We start from the raw sequence: 23,522 nt of genomic DNA, 5'->3' as shown, positions 1-23,522 counted from the left end.
TTCTGTATAACCTGGCTGTTGGTGTGTCCCTTCAGAAAAGAGCTGCATGTTCTTTCACAGGTGTTCCAGATTGATTGATAGCCTTGGATTACTTCCAGTGAAAACTTCTCTGCAGCTTAAAGTTAAACCCCAAATCCAGATTAGTACAGGAATGTGATACAAATTCTTAGAGCAGATATTGTCTTGGCCACCTGAAGCATTAGCAAGACAGATCTATTTCCTTGTTATCTCTCTTTGATAGCTGGGGACCATTGTTCTAGAACACCCTTTTACTATGTACCCCTTTGATTGCACCAGCTCTGTGAGGACTCCATTTCAACCCTCTGCTTGGAGGATTTGCCTAATCCTTAGTCTCCTGTTTCTGCCTAGCCACTGACATCAAGCCACTTGGTTACCAAGGGCAAAAGACCTCAGGCTTTCCATCCTCCACATGCAGCTTACAATGCTTTCACTCTTAGCTGGGGCTTCCTATTATTTTCTTAGGAATTAAGTAATACATTTAAATAATGTGCATTACAATTGATCTGCCATTTCTAGTGGCTTTATATGGAGAGTTCTTTAGAATTGGTCGGCAATCATATTTCTGGACACTGAGGTCCCCATCCCTCATCAGCCCACCAGGGTGCTGAACCTGCCGCAAGCCTGGTCAGAGCAAGGTCACACAGTGACTCCCAAAGGGCACTCTTCTCCTCATCCTACTCAATATCTGGGCAGATGCAGCAGGGCTGAGAGCTTGTTCTCTTTATGCCTCTGTGCCCAGTCTCTGTGATGCCCGCTCCTCTTGCCTCTTTACTTCACTGGCTGGCTGCTCTGCTCAGGGCTCCCGGGATAGATGGCACCTGTGTTCTAGGTCTAACGGTTAGATTACCTCAGTTGAGCCCTGCTCCTTCCTTCCTGTCTTCCAAGGGGATCTCAATCATTCCTAAGATGTTTGACAAAAACCACAGCTGATGACACCCATTGCTGGCTGAGGCCGGAGACCCCTCTGAGGGCCGAGGGCTTACCCAGCTGCTCTTCTGACAGCTCTACTTTGTAGTCTCTTTGTCGTCTTTATTCCTTCTCTTTCCTTGTTTCCTAATCCAGTTCCAAGATCCACCCCAGCTGCCTTGAGTCAGAATCCCAGGAGGTAAAGCCCGAGGCTAGTATTTTGTTAAAGCGCCATTTGGAATTTTTATTTTTGCATGTAATCAGTCTTTATGACATTAATACGTATTCTGGTCACTATTTTGATTTAAACCTTTCAACTTCACCCAAATCAGAAAACTCTATTTCCTAAAATCAACAGTCTATATTTAGAAACATGCACATGTGTGCGGAGCCACTGGCAGAGGAACAGCCCCCACCACGCTCCGCCGGGAACCGGGAAGAGTCTGTTCCGGTGAGGTGGAAGAACACAGGCTTCCACTCGCTTCTGGGATTCTGGTGGATGTCAATATGGTCTTGCTGCAAACCGCTTCGAGTGGGTCTCCAAAAATCCATCAATGCCACGTCAACACCTGACATGACAACAAGAAGACACGGGTCATGGCTCTAGCATCACCGGTTTTCAGATGGCACTCCCTGCAGCACAGGTGTCTGAGGACGGCCTCGGCATGAGAACCTGCCTTCGTCCAGGGCCTGATGCTATAACAATCATGGCCAGCAACCCAACGCCCATTGTTAATTCCAAAATGACGAGGTGTTTCAGTAAAATTAAGAACAGAAATGAATACTTCAGAATACAGTAGAGCCCCCGTATCTGTGAATTCTCATCTGTGGAGTCAAACCAAGCTCAGATGGAAAATATTTGGAAAAAAAAAAAAAATGATGGTTGTGTCTGTATAAAACATGCACACTTTTTTTCTTGTAATTATTCCCTAAACAATACAGTATAACAACTATTTACATGGCATTTACATTTTATTAGGAATTATGAGGACAGATGATTTAATGCATACGAGAGGATATGTGTAGGATATATGCAAACACTACATCATTTTATATCAAGGGCTTGAGCATCTGTGGGTTTTAGTATGCTCAAGGGGTCCTGGAACCAATCCGTCAAGGATATGGGGGGAAAACTGTACATGTCCAGTACATGTTAATTTTGCTTGCTGCTCCCTATCATTTTGTAAAGGATACTTCCGTATCCTACAGCGTATTCACATGGTGTATTCACATAGAAATCCCTTGCTCTTGTGAAACTCAGACATGCCGCTACATTCGATTTCTTTAAGCTGTTGGGTAATGATTGTGTTTGTTTTAATGCCTCTAATATCTGCTCCTAGTAAATGCAAACAGATGTTTCTAATTATTCCCTTTCCGTGATGATGCACAGATATCAGGCAGGCACATGGAAGATTTAGGTTTCACAAAGAGGAGGTGAAATGTCTACGATGCCAACAAGAGTCGTGAATGGATGATTTTCATTGTAAAAATCGCCATTATTTTGGTTTGAAAGTTGGTAAACCGGAAGTATTAAATTACTCAAAGTAGACAGCATTGTTTTAATAAAGCAAGGCACTCCCTCAGCTACAAGCTGTAGTCCGGTTAAACTTTAACATAACATTTTACACTATTCATATTCAAATGAGCTTGAGGGGGTTATGAAGAGGCATGGACCAGCCAAGCCAACTTGAGGCCACTGAATGCAAACTTTCCTGTAGCATCCAGATGGTGATTTATAGTAGCAAAAGGTCGGGCGCGGTGGCTCACGCCTGTAATCCCAGCACTTTGGGAGGGTGGCTCACGCCTGTAATCCCAGCACTTTGGGAGGCCAAGGCGGGCGGCTCACGAGGTCAGGAGATCGAGACCATCCTGGCTAACACAGTGAAAACCTGTCTCTACTAAAAATACGAAAAAAGTAGCCGGGCGTGGTGGCAGGCGCCTGTGGTCCCAGCTACTCCAGAGGCTGAGGCAGGAGAATGGCGTGAACCTGGGAGGTGGAGCTTGCAGTGAGCCGAGATCGCACCACTGCACTCCAGCCTGGGCGACAGAGCGAGACTCCGTCTCAAAAAAAAAAAAAAGAAAAAGAAAAAGTAGTAGAAGGTGTCTCTATTCACCACGGCACTGGTTAAAGCATCAACTATCAAGTTAATTGTACATTTTCCTGATTCTGTGAGTAAGGTTGGATATTAAAATACAGGTTTTCCATATGTGAGAGTTGCCTCAAGTTGGATAGCAGCTAGACTATTTTTAGTGTAAGAACAATAATTCAAAGTGTCCTTTATGTTTCTCATTCCTTTGCAGGCCCTGCCCAGCCAGGATTCAGCCACTGCGGAGATGATAACACAGCTTAGAGATACACTGTCCAAACCTCCCATGAGCTTGGAGTTGTGTATGCCAGATGCAGTTGTAACATAACCAGAGATGTCAATTCATTAGCTGCTGTGTTAATCAAAATTAGGTTTTATAATTTATAACTGGCAATATAATTAACAGATGGTAATTTAATCAGTCACGATTCACTTGCTTTACGTTCACCTTTAAAACTGTGAAACTGTTGTCGCTTAAGATGTATAGGATGTGATGTCACAAAAGCTGCATCCTTTTGACTGTCTCCTGCTATGCCCTGGCTCAAAATCCAATGCCCTGTTCTAACCTTGTCCAGGAGCAAGGTTAAACAGAACAGTATGAGGAGTGGCGAACATCTATGAAGACCTGTAGACTCCCATCTCAGCCGCTACAGCCCATTATCAAATAGACCTTTAGGAATGACAGCCTGCAATGATCAGATCGCCTTCTGGCGCAGGACGTGAGGTGGAGAAATAACACCTAGAACTTGCTCACTGCATGCTACGACTTCCCAGAGCTGGAGCCAATGTTGGAAGGCTCTGCAGAGAAGGCTTGTTTCAGCCAGCTGGCATCTCCCCTCACCTCTCTGGGATGCTCTGACACTGGCCAGAGGAAGGCAAGACAGTGAAGGGACAGGAAAGTGAATTGACTGGCATAGCTGACATTCAAAGATGACACTAAAGGAGAAGGGCACTGAGGTGCAGGAGCCAGCATTCCTATGGAATACAAACTCTTGGTTAGAATGAAGGTTTCCAGCATTCTATTTCCGCCCCTCAACTGTCCTTGATTGAAGCCTCTGGACCTGACAGGTAGATCACATCTGCCTCTGGTCATTTCCATCAGCACTGCCTGTGGGCCACACTTACCATGCTGACACCACTTTGCCAGTTCACGGCTGGGCCATGGCCAGATGCCCCTTGGCTTCCCTGGCTGTGACGGAGGACAGCTGACAGCAAGACCCGTATTGGTGTCCTGCAGTAATGAAGTGGCTTTAGGAATAAAGAACAGGGATGACAGACAGCCGACCCTTGAACAACACAGGTTCGAACCTCAGGGGCCCACTTATACACAGATTGTTTTATTTTTTTTTTCTTCTTTTTTTTTTAGAGACAAGGTCTCACTCTCACCCAAGCTAGAGTACAGTGACTCGATCATAGCTCACTGCAGTCTCAAACTCCTGGGTTCAAGCAATCCTCCCGACTCAGCCTCTCAAGTAGCTGGGACTAAAGGCACTCACCTCCACGCCCAGTTAATTTGTTAAAGAAATTTCTATGAGACAGGGTCTCATCATGTTGCCCAGGCCAGTCTTGAACTCCTGGCTGCAAGCAATCCTTCTGCCTCGGCCTCCCAAAGCACCGGGATTACAGGCATAAGCCACCAAGCCTGGCCCACAGAGTGTTTTCAGTAAATATAGTTGAACCTCCACATCTGTAAAATCTGAATCTACAGCCAAATGTGAGTCAAAAATACAGGATCGACTTTTCGTATATGGTATACATGGGTTCCATGGGACTGACTGCGGGACTTGAGTATGTGTGGATTTTGGTGTACTTGGAGGTATGGGGGTGGTCCTGGAACCAATTCCCTGAATATACTGAGGGACAACTCAATACACACATTTTCAACCCCAAACTCCTGGAAAGGAAAAAAAATGAATCTATAAGTCATGTTAGGTCCACAGTGGCTGAATCCTAGCTGTGCAGTTCCTGCAAAGCCTGCAAAGAAATGAGAAACATGAAGGACACTTTGAATTACTGTTCCCATGCTAAAAATAGTCTAACTGCTATCCTACACATAATTCCCCTCCTATCTACCTGCATATATATGCATATATGTATGTGTGCCCCCCCGTGCACACACACCAAAGCAGCAATACAGAGCTGCACTGATACACAATTTTTAAATATTGTGAGTTATTTGCAAGAAAGATTATCACTCAACAGATGAGTATTTATTAAATAAATTCATTTATTTATGAACTCAGTTATTGTGCTTATCCATTCAACATTTTCTATTCATTTATTCATTACATTTGCCTCACCAAGTTTATAAAAGAAATATGTTATGGACTCAGTCCACAGCTTTGGGCTTGATTTCCCTGCTACACTGGTATCACCAGTCTGAGTCCCTCAGGGCTTCCCTGCTACTCTTCTCATGTGGCCCTCCTCTGTTTTCATCATCTCACAAGTCTTTCCCATCTGTCCCATCTCACCAGAGAACCCTCAGCTGACACCTCCACCCTGACCTTCTTAGACTGTCTCCTCCATTCTGCACTCTGTCAGTTGCTCATCTAACATAAGAAGGTTATCCTTGATGGCCAGCAAGATCCTGTCCATGCAAAGATTTTACGTTTCTCCACAACATCACAGGCCCTGTGTAACAGTTCCCCGAGGAGCTGTTCTCCCCTGGTCTCGTGTACTGCTGGGTGCCCCCATCCTGGGGGCCAGGTGCCTGACTGCAGTCATGGTGGGACACAGCCTCAGGGTGATGGGACGCCAGAAAGCAGAAGAGCAGGCCATGCAAAGGGACGAGGAGCTGTCAGAGATGGCACAGTCCATTTTGGCCACATCCACCAGGCAACCTGAACCCCTCAAGATCAGAGTCACTCCCTACAGCAAACTCTGAAAACCACAGCGATGGGTACCGGCCAAAAGGTCGTTTTCAACTCCAGGCAGGAGCAACGTTGATGTTGTGGTGTCTTCAGTCTCCCCCCACGACACAGAGGTCAGGGCTCCTATCACCAGCATTCTCTCTGAACAAGGAGAACGTCATAGAAACAACATGTACCCCAGCTTTCGTGACACTGTGTGTGCACGTGCACATGCACATGCGCATGCATGCACACACACACACGGTGGGGGTTCACCCTACTGGTTCTGACACAGGAGCAGTCCCATGGGTGACCTCGGTCTGACCTCCAAAGTGCAAACTTTCCTCCTCTTCTGTTACTTTTTCATTTATTCCACAAACACTACTGGTGACCCCCCACCTGCCGTCATAGGGGAGACAGTAAGACACCATCAGGATCTTGCTCATAGGCTAGCAAAGACCAAAACTGTGGATCCTTCCCTTTTCCATTCACTCAGCAAGTACTTGTTTAGCACTTCGTATGTTGCAGACACTGTCTGCCTTAGTGGGGCTTCGTGGAATTCAATGAGAGAGGCAGACACTGACAGACATCCACAGAACTATTATACCATGAGAAGTGACGGGGAGTTGGGCAGTGATGACTGAGGGTACCCAGGGCAGGAGGTGAAGGAACAGGTTGACGGGCCCACCAGGGGTTGCAGGGATGGACGTTCAGACCAGAAGCAGAAGATAGGATTAGTCACTCCGAGATTAGAGGCTCCGCTACAGATTTTTGGTTTTGTTTGGAAAGCATTGAGAAGCTATTGCACATTTTTGGGTTTGCACTAAAAATCTCAGTCTTAGTGCTGTATGGAAAACTGTCTTCTCTACAAATTCACACATTGGGGTTCTGAGCCCTGGTATCTCAAGAATGTGACCTTATTTGGAGATGAAGTGTTGACAGAGATGATTAAATTAAAATGAAGTTGCAAGGGTGAGCCCTTATCCCAGACGACTGGTGTCCTGCTACAAAGAGGAGACTTGGAGACAGACACGCACACAGAGAGAAGGCCTTGGGAAGGAGGAGGCAGAGATCAGGATGATGTTTGTACAAGCCAAGAAACGCCAAAGATGGCCAGCCACCACCACAAGGAGGGGACAGGCCTGGGGCAGATTCTCCTCCAGGTCCTCAGAAGGAGCCAACCCTTCTAGCACCTTGATCTGGGGCTTCCGGCCTCCGGAACTGTGAGGGAATGAACTTCTGTTGTTGAAGACCATGGTCTGTGGTACGTTGCCATGGTGGCCCTAGCAGACAGATACACCGCTGCAGCCCACGAGGAGTGGTGACAGCAACAGTCAGACATGGCTGTGTTGGGGAGAAGTTTAAGCGGCCAAACAAAAGGGCCTTCCTGACGATTTGTCCGTAGCCTGAGGAGCCGCGGCAAGGCCATGGTGAGTCCACATGAGAACAGTTCCACTCAGGGACATGTGAGCGTGTGAGGGAGACCCACAGAAAACCTGATAGCTCTGTAGCAAAATGTTCAAATGAGCTAAAAGGAGAAAATGAAAAACACTTCCAATGTCTCCAATACAAAGCTACACTTAGTGGCTCACACCTGTAATTTCAACACTTTTTCTAAGAGGCTAAGGAGGAAGGATGGCTTGAGGCATTTGAGACCAGCCTGGGAAACAGAGTGAGACCCCCTGTCTACAAAATGTGTAACATGAGCCAGGCCTGGTGGTGTGTGCCCATAGCCCCAGCGATCTGGAGGCTGAGGCGGGAGGGGCACTTGAGCCCAGGAGTTCCAGGTCACACTGAGCTATGATTGCACCATGCACTACAGCCTAGGTGAAGGAGTGAGACCATGCCTCCCCCTCCAAAAAAAAAAAAAAAAAAAAAAAAAGCTACTTGTTCCTGCTCTGGTGAACTCTTTTGGTCATTTTCTGTGTGACAGTGACAGTGCATATCTGGATGTGTGTATCCAAAGATAGTGACTTGTTAACAGAAATGGAACTATCTTTACATGCCTCATGTTAAGAATATATGAAAAATAATTTTCCACATTTCAGTAATCTTTTGCCAAATAATGGGACCTATTTCTTAACAGTTTTAGTGAGGTATAATTTACACACCAAAAATTTCAGTTGTTTTTAAGGGTACAATAAATCATTTATTGTAGCAAACTGATGGTCGTGCATCCATGACTGCAGTCTAATTTGAGAACATATCCCTCATCCCAGAATGAACCCGGTGCCCATCTGCAGTGACTCTCCCTTCACAGTCCATCACCTCAAGCAACCCCTAAGCCACTTTCCGGCTCCATGGATTTGCCCACTCTGGACATCTCAGATAAATGGAATCATATAGGACGTGGTATTTGGTGCCTGGCTTCTTTCACTTAGCATCATACTTTTGAGGCACATCCACATGGTAGCATGTATCCATGTTTCATTTCTTCTTATTGCCAAGCATGATTAAATCGTATGAATAAGCTAATTGGTTCATGCATTTACCAGTTAGTGAGCATGTGGGTTATTCCACTTCTGGGAAATTGTGAATACTGCTGCTATACAGACTCATGTCTGAGTCTGTGTGTGGTATAGTGTTCTCATTCTGCTTGGGTATACACCGAGCAGCAGAATTTCTGGGTCATATGCTAAATAACATAAGAAACTGCCAACATGTTTTTCCAAAGTAGCTGCATTATTTCACCTTCACCCCAGCAACATACGAAGTTTCCAATTTCTACACATTCTTATCAACACTTACTATTTTCTGTTTTTTAAAATTATGGTCATCCTAGCTGGCATTAAATGGTATCTCATTGTGGTTCTAATTTGCATTTCCCTAGTGACTAATGATGTTAACTGTCTTTTCCCTATCAGCCATCCACATAACTTCTTTTTTTTTTTTGAGACAGAGTCTCGCTCTGTCGCCCAGGCTAGAGTGCAGTGGCATGATCTCGGCTCACTGCAAGCTCCGCCTCCCGGGTTCATGCCATTCGCCTGCCTCAGCCTCCCGAGTAGCTGGGACTACAGGCGCCCGCCATCACGCCCGGCTAATTTTTTGTATTTTTAGCAGAGACGGGGTTTCACCGTGTTAGCCAGGATGGTCTCGATCTCCTGACCTCGTGATCCGCCCGTCTCGGCCTCCCAAAGTGCTGGGATTACAGGCGTGAGCCACCATGGCCGGGCCTCATATAACTTCTTTGGAGAAGTATCTATTCAGAGTCTTTGCCTATAAATGTTAAAATTTGTTTTTCTTATTTTTAAGTTGTGTGAGTTATTTATATAGTCTGAATACAAGCTCCTTGTCAGTTATATGCTTTGCAAATATTTTATTCCTGGCTGTGAATTGTTTTTCAGTCTCAACAGTATTTCAAAGAACTGAAGTTTGAAATTTTGATGAAGTCCAAATTATCAATGTTTCCTTTCATCACTTGGGCTTTTGAAGTCATGTCTAAGAAATCTTTGCTGAGCCCAAGATCAGGAAGATTTAGTACTAGGGTTTTTTCTGCAAATGCTTTATGGTTTTAGCTCTTACATTCAGGTGTAGGATGCATTTTGAATTTGTTTCTGTGTGCAGATCATTGGTCTGTAAATCTGCTTGTCACAGAAAGGAGACAGTGCAATCAGGCCTGGTAAAGAGAGAGCAGGTGCCAAGGCCAGGCATTCTACAGAATGGGGTACAATTTGAATTTTTTTTCAATTTGAAAAAAGACAATTTGGAATGCAGTCTGTAGACTCAAGGGAAGTAGTAGACGTTCTCAAGAGATGAAAGCAAACCCAGGCCACAGCGGGACCTGTGAGACTGTTAGAAAAGGCAGGATAAGGCAGGATCCCAGAGTGGGGCTGCCTGGCCAGCACTAGGGACGATCTGAAGTATCCAGGGGCACAGCTGCCTCCCCCACTGCTAGTCAAGGAGGAAAAGCAGTGGCCCACAACCTTCTCAAAACAGAGACAACTAACAGGTTACTCTGGTAAGCAAGCAGACAGATCAGAAGAGAAGGGGAAAAACTTATCTTTTTTATCCAATTGTGGTAAAACACATCTAACAAGATTTACCACCCTAATGGTCTGTAAGTGTTCAGTTCAGCGGCATGAAGTACATTCGGATTGTTGCGCTACCGTCATGACCGTCCATCTGCAGAACTCTCCACCACCCCAACTGGAACTCTGTGCCCATTAAACACCAACCCCCCTGCCCCCAGCCCCAGCCGCTGGCCACCTCTATTCTCCTTTCTGTCTCTGAATGTATTGCTCTGGGAACCTCATATAAGTGGAGTCATATAGCGTTAGTCCTTTGTGACTGCTTTTTTCACTTAGCATAATATCCCTAAGGTGCATCCATGTGGAACCATGTCTAAGATTTTTCTTCCTTTTTAAGGTTCAACAATAATTTATTGTAAGAATGTTCTGTTTCGCACAAAGTAATCTGGAGGTGCCTGTGGGGCAAACTAGGGAGGAGCAATCACTGTGCGTGTGGAAGACAAGCGCTAAAGCTCTAAATTTAAAGTAAGTGGAGGTTTTGGCATGGATGAAAAACCATGGGCAGGGTGTACAGTGAGAACCTCATGATCCCGGAGAAAGGGGCAGAGAAAGGGTCATCAGTTAAAAACACTGAGGAGGAACAGTGAGGGAGCAGCAGGAGAACCAGACAGTGGGAATCTCAGGGAGCCAAGAATAATGTGGCAAAAAGTTTGAGACAAGACATATGGAAGAGGCCAAGGTCTTGGGGACCCAAGAGGTCACAGGAGAGAAACAGGGTCTGTAAAACCACAGGCAGAAGCCCAAAGGTGCCTCGGCAGGGCGAGGCAGGAGACAGAATCACTAGTGTGGAGACCGTGGTTCCTCTCTGATGGGGAAGGAAAGAACAGACAGTGGCTGGGATTTTTAGCAGCAGGTGGGTGGAGAGAAGGGGGTGCCTTCAGAATGTGGATGACTGGTGGGGTTCCAGGGAGGCGCTGGAGCTTGTGGGGTGCCTGCAGAGCGGGTGGCAGGAGAAGCTGAGTCATGGTGGAGGTAAGCAGAGATGCAAGTGTGGAAACAGCAAAGAGCTAAGAGGTAAGAAGATACAGAGGGTCTGGGCGAGCAAGGAGGCAGCAGAACCATCTACTTCTCTCGCGCTGTTTTCTTGGTGGATCCAGAAGCTGGGTCATTTGCTACGGTGAGAAGCATTGCTATGATCTGCATGTATGCATTTCTGCAAAATTCATATGCTGAAGCCTGATCACCTTGGCGATCGTCATGAAGTGGGGTCTTTCAAGGTGATTAGGTCATGAGGGCTCTGCCCTCACAAAAGGGATTAGCACCCTTGTAAAAGGGCTAGAGGCACATGACATGCCCTTCTGTCTCTTCTTCCATATGAGGACACAGCATTCCTCTCTCTCCTCTCCCTCCACCATGTGAGGACCCAGAAGCAAGGCAGCACCTTAAAAGCAGACCGCAGTCCTCACCAGACACTAAACTGCTGCCACCTTGCTCCTGGACTTCCTAGTCTCCAGAACTGTGAGAAATACATTGCTATTGCTTATAAATTACCTGGTCTGTAGTATTCTGTTATAGCAGCAGGAATGGACCAAGACAGGCATGAATGGAGGTAGTGTAAAGAGACATGTCAGTTTCTTGTAACAGCCATTACAGGGAAAGTGAGCTGATGAGGAGGAAGGAAAATGTGCTGAGCCCATAGAAGAAAGCAGGACAGATACAAGGCTGTGCGTGCATGCGTGTGTGTGTGTGTGTGTGTGTGTGTGTGTGTATGTGTGTGTGTGTAATTAGAGAGGACAGGGAAAGAGAGAGAGAAAATAAGTCGATAAAAGAATGGACGGATGAATGCATAGATAGATGGTAGCTATGGAGACATCAATATGAAAATACACTAAAATATGAAAATATGGAATCATCACTGTCTCAGAGGTGTGGGATCGTGAGTTTTTAATTTCAGTCTTCAATAATGTTTTGTAATTCCCAAATCTCCTACAAAGGGGATATTTTATTAGTGAGATAAAACAGTCCAATTCTATGTTTAGAGATAATTGGGCACAAAACCAAAACAAAATTCTGAGCAGTTCTGAGTGTCCAACAGAGACTGAAACTGTGCGTCTGTAGTGGAGCCCCAGCAAGTTTATGTGGCCTTGTCCAGCTCCCTCAGCAGCCCAGCAGCAATGAGCTTGGAATAATCACCACACCAAGGCTGTGCATCGCTGAAACACTCAGTTCCTGTCCAGAGCTCTGTCGCACGCTTCGTGTACATCACCCCGCCACCTTCCAAGGCTCACATTGTTATCACGCCAGTTCTCAGGTGAGAAAGATGAGTATTGGGTTAATGACCTCCCTTGGGATTCCACAGCCGTTCAAAAGTGAAGTCAAGTTGGCCTCACCCCAGCCCCACGCATATCCTTAGGCCCATCTGAGCAGTGAAGGTCTCAGACCTGGGTAACTGGGCTGGAGTGGGTGATGCTGAGAGAAGGACTTAACCTGTAAGAAGGAGAGGTCAGGCTGAAGACCCAGTAGGGCCAAAAGAGAAGCAGATTTTCAGAGGATCCCTCTGACTTCAGAAGTAAATGGAAATAGTTCCTTTAATAGAAACAGGAGGCAGCTAAATGCCTAGACAGACGGGGCGAGTACCCAGTGAAACCCCACCTCCAAGCTGAAGACAACTGAAAGCCTGAAAGACAAGTTTTAAGTTAAATCCTCAGACTGGCTTGAGAACTTGCCTTCCTTCTGATTGATCCCCACCCTTCACCTAGTTTCCATATACCTACCTTTTCCTAATTGGCTTTCTACACTGCTGTGCCCACCTTTGAGTGGTGTCTTCACCTTAACCTATTTTGCATGCTCACAAACCAATCAGCAGGCACTTCCCATCCTGTGCCTATAAAGACCCCAGACTCACTTGGTAGATGGGGAGACAGTCAGACTTTGAGGAGACGGACTTCAGAGAAGAGGCAATTGGACTTCAGGAAACATGGTCTGCCCTTCCTGTCCCCTCTCCAGCTCCACTCTCTACTGAGAGCCACGTTCATCACTTAAGAAAATTCTCTGGCTTCACCATCCTTCAATTGTCTGTGCCACCAACCCGACCTCATTCTTCTTGGACGCCAGACAAGGGCTAGGGACCTATGGAGTATGGGTACCCAGAAAGGCTGTGACACGGGCCCTTTGCCCTCGCTGACAGAGGGCAACTGCTCTGGGCACTGCCACAAGGGGCCAGCTGAGCTGCTAACACACTGACATCTGCAGACAGTGGAGCTAGGACACCACCGGAACACCCCCTCTGGAGCTTCGGGGTCTCAGGCAACGCCACCTAGGTGCCACCGCAGGCCCCACACAGAGCTTGCTCCTGCTGGCGCCCAGCACAGCTGACTGGATCCCTCACCAGCTTGTTCACACACTCCCTCCCACAAGGGGTTGAGCGCATGGACTGAATGAACAGGGGACCCCTGTGGTGTGTCCAGCATGGACTGAATGAACAGGGGACCCCTGTGGTGTGTCCAGCATGGACTGAATGAACAGGGGACCCTGTGGTGTGTCCGGCATGGACTGAATGAACAGGGGACCCCTGAGGTGTGTCCAGCAAAGGAGCCAAGAAGAATCCTGCATCACTTTACCTTCAGCCTTAGTATCGTCCTTCTGCATTCAGCTACTTGCTGATAAAAACAGAGGGTGAACATAGTGACTTGTGGGAATATTCAACTATGTTCAGAGCTATAAAAGTCAGGTGCAAATATCCCTTGTATCAGTGGTTTCTGACTGAAGAAAAATCAGTGGTTAGAGCCCATTCCTAAACGCTAAGATAATGCTAAGAAGATCAGAAAGGGAAATAAATCTTATACATGGTTAACTGCTCTCAAGTGAGAACTAAACTCTGACCTTTTTTTCCTCTTGCCAAAATTCATATCCAAGGCACTTGGGGAGTCACACCCTAAAAACCATAACATCTCATTTCGATGGTTTTTTTTCTTAACCCGATACGATGTGGCTGGCTCTCCAGCCTCACTCTGGTACAGCATCACATGGCAGACAGGAGGCCCTGAAGGAAATCAAACCATGTTATCCCAAAATATATTTCTTTGACATATTTCGAAATGGCTGCCACAGGACTAACAGATTGAAATATCCCTTACAAAGCCATCTTTTGTGGGGAAAATTTTCACTGTAGAGCATCTCCATTCCTGCAGCCAGGTCTTCCCTTTATGGGCCTTTCCCGGATCTAGGAGAGATTAACTGAGAGCCTGACACCTTAAAGGTCTGAGAAGAGACATTCACCATCTATTCTCTCTGAGGGCTGCCACCTATGAGCCTTCCTCTACATAACAAAAGCCTTAGCCCCACAACCCCCTTATCTTAACTCAGGCATTCCTTTCCCCAGGGACTTCAAGTCTTTAGATAACAGCTTAACTCTCAACCAACTGTCAACCAAGAAATCTCTAAAACCCACCTATGACTTGCAAGCCCCAATGTCCCTCCTTTTGTGGCAGAACCTACGTATACCTTCCAGGTACTGACGATTTTATCTGCAATTCATGTATTGAACCAAACTGTAAAACCAAACTAACTGAACGGCCTCAGGCACTCTTGCTCAGGACTCTTGAGTTTGTGTAACCCAGGCCATGGTCACGCCTACTGGCTAAGAATAAACCTCTTTACATGTATTTTGGCAGAATTTGGTTTTCTTATCATCATGAGGCTAACATCTTATCAGAAACAAAGATGACAAATACAACCAAAGAAAAATCACATGAATTATAATTGCATGATGCCATAGAAACAGCTGGAGCCATAATTCCATCAAAACATAAATATGTCCGTAATAAAAATATATCACAAATATAAATATATATGTAGAAGTATAAATAGAGGCCATAAACCTTTCCTGGAAATAGTCAACAGCAAGTTGAGCATTAGCTTAGATGAAACCCTTAATCTTTTCCAATTTATGGCTTCAAAAAACAAGGGAAGATTTGCAGTTTCCTAGACCACTGAGTTGTACCCTAAAAGGAGGGTAAATCTGTATTTTTGTACTGCAACAATGAAAATGTTTCTTCACGCTGATTTATTCTATCTCCAGAATATAGGAAATTGAAAATGAATGATGTGGGGCAGAAAAGGGAGAGTCTGACAGCCTGAAGTTTTAAGTCCTGCTTTCCTCTTCTTCAAAATAAGGATAACATGAGTATACACTTTAGTGTATTATTTTGAGTACCAAGTAAAACTGAAACTGCCTTTGCAACAGTTACAACAGGGACAAAAATCATGACAGTGAAAGAGTTTCTGACCTAGCCGCCTCCATCTTGCCTCCAACCTCCAACCTGCCTTCGCTCATCCCTGGGAGTGGGCAGAACTAACTTTGGGAGACACTTAGTTTAGAGTTTAACTTTAAAATAAGGTGGATAACAGACCTTTCCCAAAACAAACTCCCTTCTTGCCTGGAGACAAGATTGCCTTTGTAAAACTAACACATTCACCACCACAAGATTAGAAAGTAGGGTTTAGGAGTCATGCAGAAAGAAGCCAAAAGATTCTGAACCTCCCAATTGCTCTTACGGATAACGTCACTATTGTAAAACCTAAGATTGATGTTCAATATATTTTTCAAACCCTGCATTCTAATGCATCAGATGGCACCATCCATACCAGTAATCTGACTCAACCAGTTCAGCAATCCCACCCAGGAACAGAAGACAGCAAGAAGAATCCACTTCAATCATCTATGATCTCATCTCCAAGCTGACCAATCAGCACTCCCCACTCTCTGGTCCCCTAACTGCCAAATTATCCTTTAAAAATTCCAGACTCTGAGTTTTCAGGGAGACTGATTTGAGTAATAAAACTCCAATCTCCCATTTAGCTGGCTCTGCATGAGTTAAACTCTCTATGCAATTCCTCTATCTTGATATATTGGCTGTACCGGGGCAGCAGGCAAAATGAACCCACTGGGTGGTTATGGTTACGTCAGATCTTTTTCACTGTCACAATTTTCTTCCTGTCATAATTTTTGCAAAGGCAGTTTCAGAACTATGCATGTAAAGTTCTCAATACATCGAATAAATGTTGGCCAAAATATTTTTTAAACAGGAAGCATGTAGAAACTGAGAAGGAATAAACCGCAGTGTTTGAATATTTAGGTAAGTTCCTTTTTTCAAGGCTCATGGAAAATTTGGGAAGAAGCTTGGAAAAGTACTCAATCAGATCATGACTGTAATGTTTATTCGGACTAATAAACTGCTTGAATGTTAAAACAACAGATCCCAAATGCAAAGAACACCAGGAAATAATACCATTATGAGGTCGGCCATAGCTATTTCTTGCAATCTACAGAAGATACGCTATAAATATAATATTCAAAGTTCGATGACTTCAAATTTTTAAATTTGTGGTAAATAAAGGTGTTTTTCTTTTCTTTTTTTTTTTTTTTTCCCTGAGACGGAGTCTTACTCTGTCGCCCAGGCTGGAGTGCAGTGGCACAATCTCGGCTCACTGCAAGCTCCGCCTCCTGGGTTCACGCCATTCTCCTGCTTCAGCCTCCCGAGTAGCTGGGACTACAGGTGCCCACCATCACGCCCCGCTAATTTTTTGCATTCTTTAGTAGAGACAGGGTTTCACCGTGTTAGCCAGGATGGTCTTGATCTCCTGACCTCGTGATCCGCCCGTCTCGGGCTCCCAAAGTGCTGAGATTACAGGCGTGAGTCACCACGCCCGGCCAATAAAGGTGCTCTTAAAAATGGGTTTGGCCAAGTGCAGTAGCTCACACCTGTAATCCCAGCACTTTGGAAGGCCGAGGCAGGAGGCCTGCTTGAGGCCAGGAGTTTGTGACCATTCTGAGCAACATAGTGAGACTCCGTCTCTCCAAAAAATAAATTAAAAAAAAAAAAAAAAAAAAAAAGCCAGCCGAGGTGGCACACACCTGTAGTCCCAGCTCCTGGGTAAGCTGATTTAAGAGGAGCATGTGAGATGAGGAAGGCTGCAGTGATCTGTGACTGTACCACTGCACTCCAGCCTGAGTGACAGAGTGAGACCTTACCTGAAAAAACGCAAGGGAGGTTCAATTTAATTTATCTTTGTAAATTATTTGTTTGTTTTTGGTTTTGGTTTTAGTTTTGCCTTTTTTGGAGACACGGTCTCACTTCCGTTGCCCATGCTGGAGTACAATGGCATAATCACGGCTCACTGTAGCCTTGATTTCCCGGGGTTACGTTATCCTCCCACCTCACTCTCCCGAGTAGCTAAGACTGTCACCATGCCCTGCCTAGCAATTATTTTTAAGTAAGTATATTCCTTTCTCTGATTATAACATAATTTCTGTTTATTGTAGAATGTTTATAAAAAATAAAGCAAACAAAACCCCCACTATCTTGAGATAAGTACTGTGAATATCTTGGTGAATTGATTTACAAGTTTGTGTTGCACATATGGGTTAATTTAATATAGTGGAGATCATGCTTATATTGAATTTTGTGCTGCGTGCTTCACATTATGTAAAATTTCATGCTGAACATCTTTCCACATTCAAAATTCTTTAATAATCACTTCATTATGTGCAAATCTACTGTCTGATATATCATAATTTATTTAACCCACCTCTCTCTTTTAACTATTATAAACAACATAATGATGAACACCTCCATAGACATAAAGGCAAGCTTCCACATTATTATTTTGTAAGATGCACACTGGGGGTGAATGCACATTTTATGGCTATGAGCACATGGAAAAACCCTCGGTTTCTGCATACCTGTGTACTTGCACCTGTCGGTGCCTGTATACCTGAACGGCCTCACAACTCAGGCACCTGCTAGTCAGCTCATCAGACAGACCAAAGAGGAAGCTCATCATTGTTTTAATTTACATTTTTAATTTCCAAGCACAAGTCACCTGCATCACTGTTTTGTTCAGGGTTGGAGTTATTGTTATCACAGCACTCTTTTTATATTATGGTTATTAAACCTCTGACTAGCATATTTGGGCAAGTTAGTTTTCCATTTCTGTTATTTGCCTCTCATCTCTTCGTTGTTTTGGGACATGCATGTTTTAACAGCCGTCAGATACGGATGCATATTTTCACAGCTGTCAGATAGCGCTTGCCTCCTCTGTCAGGCCGCGTGGTACAGGGGACAGCCCCGAGCTGAGCTTTGTCACTCTCAGCAGAACTCACCTACCTGGGCTTCCACCTCCGCACCCGTAAAAAAGGGAGGCAGTCGTCATCTCTCATTTCCCTCCAGCTCCGGAAAGGTAAATTGTCTAGTGACTCAGTGCAAGGCAAACTCAGTTCATCCTTCCCAAACTTCATAAATAGCAAATGTTGCCAATAAAGATTAGTTGACACATAAAATCAGAGTCTCTCAGAAAACCTGAGGGGCATGATTTGTTTGCTGCAAACTTACGATTTTTCCTTAAGTACCTTACACATAGCTAACCTTTGTTCATTTCACTCTGACTATCCTAGAACAGAGGTCTTCAGTCCCTGGGCTGTGGACTGGGACCAGCCCATGGCCTGTTAGGAACTGGGCCACACAGCAGCAGGAGAGCTGCAGGGGAGTGAGCTTGACCGCCTGAGCCTGGCCTCCTGTCAGATCAGCGGCAGCATTAGATTCTCATAGGAGCGCAAACCCTATTGTGAACTGCACATGTGAGGGATCTGGGTTGCACACTCCTTATGAGAGTCAAATGCCAGATGATCTGAGGTGGAATAGTTTCATCCCGAAACCATACCCCTCCCCCAATCCCCCATCTGTGGAAAAAATTGTCTTCCATGAAACTGGTCCCTGGTGCCAAAAAGATTGGGGACCCCTGTCCTAAAATGCAGGATTAAAATAAAAAATTCTTGTCTGAGTTTTGAGATCCTTGTTGATCTAAGTCCCAGCAAACGATGTTTCAAACAGAGACTGAAACAGCAATAATGATGCTTTACCTCGTAGCTCCATCTGTCTCAGAGTGGCAAGTAACACCCTTCCTTTCTGTATTTAGGAAGAAGGGAAACGCAATTCACTATTTGGGGAACTTCCAGTCTTTATTATGTTCTTCAGCTTTTTCTCTTTTTTTTTGAGACGGAGTCTCGCTCTGTCCCCCTGGCTGGAGTGCAGTGGCGCGATCTCGGCTCACTGCAAGCTCCGCCTCCTGGTTTCACGCCATTCTCCTGCCTCAGCCTCCTGAGTAGCTGGGACTACAGGCACCCGCCACCGCGCCCGGCTAATTTTTTGTATTTTTAGTAGAGACGGGGTTTCACCGTGGTCTCAATCTCCTGACCTTGTGATCCACCCGCCTCGGCCTCCCAAAGTGCTGGGATTACAGGCGTGAGCCACCGAACCAATTCCCTCTCCATTCATCTTAACTCACACCAGAAGCGACCAGTTTCTCGTGAGCAGGAGACGACCGTAGGACCCGCAGCGTGGGCTTCATTAGGGGTTGGCCCTTTGTCTCCTGAGGAGAGGTTTATCTTTAGTGTTTTATTTAATGGAATATTCTTCACCTTTGAGCGGTATCAAATGGTGAGTGGCTTCTCTTCACCAGTGTTCAGATTATTTCAGAGAAAACTGGTGATCAATGGTTGATAATTCTCTGACTTGAATCCTAACTGCCAAATGCAATCCAAAGTTATTCTGACAACGAAATACTAACATACTAATACTCACTTGCCCTAGTTTAGTAACAGAGACCTGTATGATCTAAATCTATGGATGGATGTTAGGTGACAAGCTAGCCACCCCATATGCTCAAGTGTGGGTAAAATTGTGTTTATTTTCTAAACACAGTGAGCTGAAGACCAGAAAAGGGAGTATTAGTGAGATCATGGTATGTCTCAGACACTGTGTTAGGTGCTTTATACAGGTGGCCTTGTTAAATTCTCACAGCAAACATGAGAAGCAGAAGTGTCATCTCTAGTTCATAGGAAACTGAATTTCAAAGGGTTTTATTCACTTAATGAAACTGCCTTTGGAAAAATTACGACAGAAAAGTCTGACATAGGAAAATGATGGCAGTGAAAGAAACTCTGACCTAACTGACCCCATTTTGCTTCTCAGTTCCAAGTTGCCCTTGGTTCATTCCTGGGCCCAACCATAAGTAACTGTGGGAGGAATTCAGCTTAGAGTTCAACTTTGAAACAAAGAAGATAACAGCCCCTCCCCAAAACAAACCCCGTCCTTACTTGGAGACCAGACTGCCTTCGTTAAACTAACAAATTAGCCACAAGATTAGAATTTATGGCTAGGGAGCCCTGCAGCCAGAGGCCACAAGGTTCCAAACTTGCCCAGTCGCTCCTATGGATAACTTACCATTGTAACACCTGAAACTGATGTTTGTGACATTCTTCAGACTGTGCACTGCGATGGACCAGCTGGTGCCACCCAGACCAGTAAACTGGCTCAACTATTTATGTGATCCCACTCAGGAATGAAAAACAAGAAGAAGACAGTTTTGGTCCCTATGATTTCATCCCCGACTTGACCAGTCAGCATTCCCCAGCCCCTTGCCCACCAAACTATCTCTAAAAAACCCCAGCCTTTGAATTTTTCAATTTTAGGGGGAGGCTGATTGAGGAAATAATACAACTCTTGTCTCCCATCTAGCAGGCTCTATGTGCATTAAATTCTTTCTCTACTGCAATTCCCCTATCTCAATAAATCAGCTCTATCTAGGCAGCAGTCAAGAACTCGATGGGAGCTTACATTAAGTTATGGCCCTAATATGTACACACTCCAGTCCATACACATCTGTCTGATTCCAAAGAATGCCGCTGACTATGGAAATAGTCATAGTTCTTGTAATCAACTGGATATCTGGAGGATCCCACTGCTGCCACACATTCATCTGCATGTACATTTTCCCTTCTGATGGTCAGGCCTTCTGTTAGCTGCTGCTGCCTGAAGTGTACATTTTAAAGGGATTCCTCCATCATTCCTGACAATGCTGCCGTATTATTTGCATGAGGTTTCCTGTCCAGCATTTGCAGGCTTTGTGTAGGTGCTCACACATCTGTGAGGTAATGTTGATTTCCTCACGCATAGTGATTGACATCTGAATGGAAATTGGCCATTTTGATTGCAAACATTCTGGAACTGCTATGTTGTCAGTTGAAATGGAACACTCAGAACCAGAATTCAGTACCAAAGAAAGTCACGGGATACCCATTTGGACGACAGGTCATAGGTGAGAATCACCACAGTAAAATACATTGATCAAATTGCTCCTACAAGCAACTCCATTTCAGTCCCTGGAATTTGTTTTCACTTTCCCATTCAGCCACATGAATACAGAGGCTACGTCCACTCTATTTTGTTCTTGAGACCCAGGGGTGAAGATCGTGCCTTCAGATGCCTGTGATGGCTCAGGAAGGGGCCTGGGAGGCTGTTGGAGGCAGCCATGGGACCACTGTCAATGGTTCAAGTCATGCACTATTCTTTAGCTTGTTGAAGTTTCACTTTCTGTTTGAAAAATGAAACCAATAGTTTATTTAAAGCAAGTTAAGGCCAGGCACCGTGGCTCATGCCTGTAATCCTAGCACTTCGGGAGGCCGAGGCAGGTGGATCACTTGAGGTCAGGAGTTTGAGACCAGCCTGGCCAACGTGGTGAAACTCCATCTCTTATTAAAATACAAAAATTAGCCAGGCGTGGTGGGGAGCACCTTTAATCCCAGCTACTTGGGAGGCTGAGGCAGGACAATCGCTTAAACTCGGGAGGCAGAGGTTGCAAGATCGTGCCACAGCACTCCAGTCTAGGCGATGTCCCCACCCCCCCAGAAAAAATAGTTAAGTCTCATGATGATGGCAAATGGAAAGCTGAAAATCTTGAGACTCTTTTCAACAAACTTGACTGAAATATCCCGTTTTCCAAACCGATTCACCTGGTAGTCTGAATAGACAGTAGAAAGAAGAAGATGGAAATGAGGAAGAAATACATGTTCTTTGTCAAGAAAGGGGTAGTTTATTAGCATAATCCAGCACCTTCCTGGAGAGAAAGCACCACCCACCATGGGCGCCAGCCTGCACCGGGCCACGCATGGGGAGGCCCACACAGACAGCTACATTGTAAAAGCATCTTGTTGCCAGTATTGTCAGGAATCAGGGAGGAATCCCTTTAAAAGGCACACTTCAGGGAGCGGCCACTAACAGAAGGCCTGAGCATCAGAAGGGAAAATGGGGCCGGGCATGGTGGCTCACACCTGTAATTCCAGCACTTTGGGAGGCCGAGGTGGGTGGATCACAAGGTCAGGAGTTTGAGACCAGCCTGGCCAACATAGTGAAACCCAGTCTCTACTAAAAATACAAAAATTAGCCAGACATGGTGGCAGGCACCTGTAATCCCAGCTACTCAGGAGGCTGAGGCAGGAGAATTGCTTGAACCCGGGAGGCGGAGCTTGTAGTGAGCCGATATCGTGCCACTGCACTCCAGCCTGGGCGACAGAGCAAGACTTATCTCGAAAAAGAAAAAGGGAAAATATACATGTAAATGTGGTGGCACTAGGATCCTCTAGATATTCAGTTGATTAGGACAACTATGGCTATTTCCATAGCAACCAAATGTGTGTAATAAACAGTTTTGTTACCTTGTAGTTAAAACCACCCAATCTCAGATGGTGAGGGATTTTTGAAACCCAAGTCAATTTCCTCGTTTCTCTCTTCTAAGCTTCTATATATAGAGGATAAATACATCAGAGTTAATAGTTGCCTAATTTAGAATGAAAAGCAACTGGCAACTGCCCAAAATGCTTTGACAGTAAGGACTATTCCCAAAATCTGGCGAAAGTCCAGGCCTGTTTATCATACAGAGAACCACCACCACATAGCAGCCAGATTCTGTGGGATATTTTGGGGAAAGCACCCAGGATACAGACAACCTGGGTTGTAGATCTGGTTTTGCCTCTTCTGGTCACAACTCTTGTGAGCCTCAGTTTCCCCACCTGCAAAGTGAAACAGAACCTGCTCGGTACACCACAAAGAGCTGTTATGATGTTAAAGCGAAATGCCAAGTGCCCACATCCAGAAATGATAATGAATTATAAAAATATTTGTTTGGTTTGGGGGGGGCAAGGGGTTTTGAGAAGGGTCTCGCTCTGTCGCTCAGACTGAAGTGCAGTAGTGTGTGCTCATGGCTCACCGCATCCTCAACCTCCTAGGCTCAAACGATCCTCCTACCTCAGACTCCCAAGTAGCTGGGACCACAGGCTTGCATCAGTATGCCTGGCTAATTTTTAAATTATTTGTAGAGGTGTGGGGGTCTCCTTATGCTGCCCAGGCTGGTCCCGAACTCCTGGACTCAAGTGATCCTCCCACTTTGGACCCCCAAAATGTTGGGATGACAGGTTTGAGCCACTGTGCCCACCCAAGAATAAAAAAAATTAAAAGAAATATTTCCTCACTGACAATTAGTGTAGGTAAAAACAGGCAAATTGAGTAGTCTGAGATAGTCACAGAGAAGGAGACTCATGATTCCTGATCACCAGCTGAATTCTCAACACTGATATGCTCAAGAGAAAACTATGACATACCCACATACCTGAGCATGCCTACACATACACATACATACAAACCCACACGCAAAGCACATACCCACATACGTGCACATGCCTACTCATACACACATACATACAAACCCACACGCAAAGCACATGTACACGCACACACACACACACACAATTCTTTGCCTCCCCTTAATTATTTGCAAACTCTTCAGTATCTAACACA

General features: G+C 45.2%; 1 protein-coding gene across 5 annotated transcripts in view; it reads right to left on the bottom strand.

Annotated features, from left to right (window-relative positions):
* GABRB3 (gamma-aminobutyric acid type A receptor beta3 subunit) overlaps positions 1-23,522 on the bottom strand; it is a 228,018-nt gene that overhangs the window by 87,597 nt on the left and 116,899 nt on the right. Inside the window, exon 4 of one of the 5 annotated variants that reach the window (XM_030931495.1) lies at positions 4,891-4,988. The exons of the other annotated variants lie outside the window; for them this stretch is intronic. Within the exon in view, the coding sequence (XP_030787355.1) occupies positions 4,891-4,941 (51 nt within the window). The 5' untranslated portion in view covers positions 4,942-4,988. The remainder of the gene's footprint in view (positions 1-4,890; positions 4,989-23,522) is intronic. 5 annotated transcript variants of the gene reach the window in all.

Source organism: Rhinopithecus roxellana, chromosome 5 (assembly GCF_007565055.1).
Source record: "Rhinopithecus roxellana isolate Shanxi Qingling chromosome 5, ASM756505v1, whole genome shotgun sequence".
In the NCBI taxonomy this organism is placed as follows: domain Eukaryota; kingdom Metazoa; phylum Chordata; class Mammalia; order Primates; family Cercopithecidae; genus Rhinopithecus; species Rhinopithecus roxellana.
This window is presented reverse-complemented; position numbering and strand designations above follow the sequence as displayed.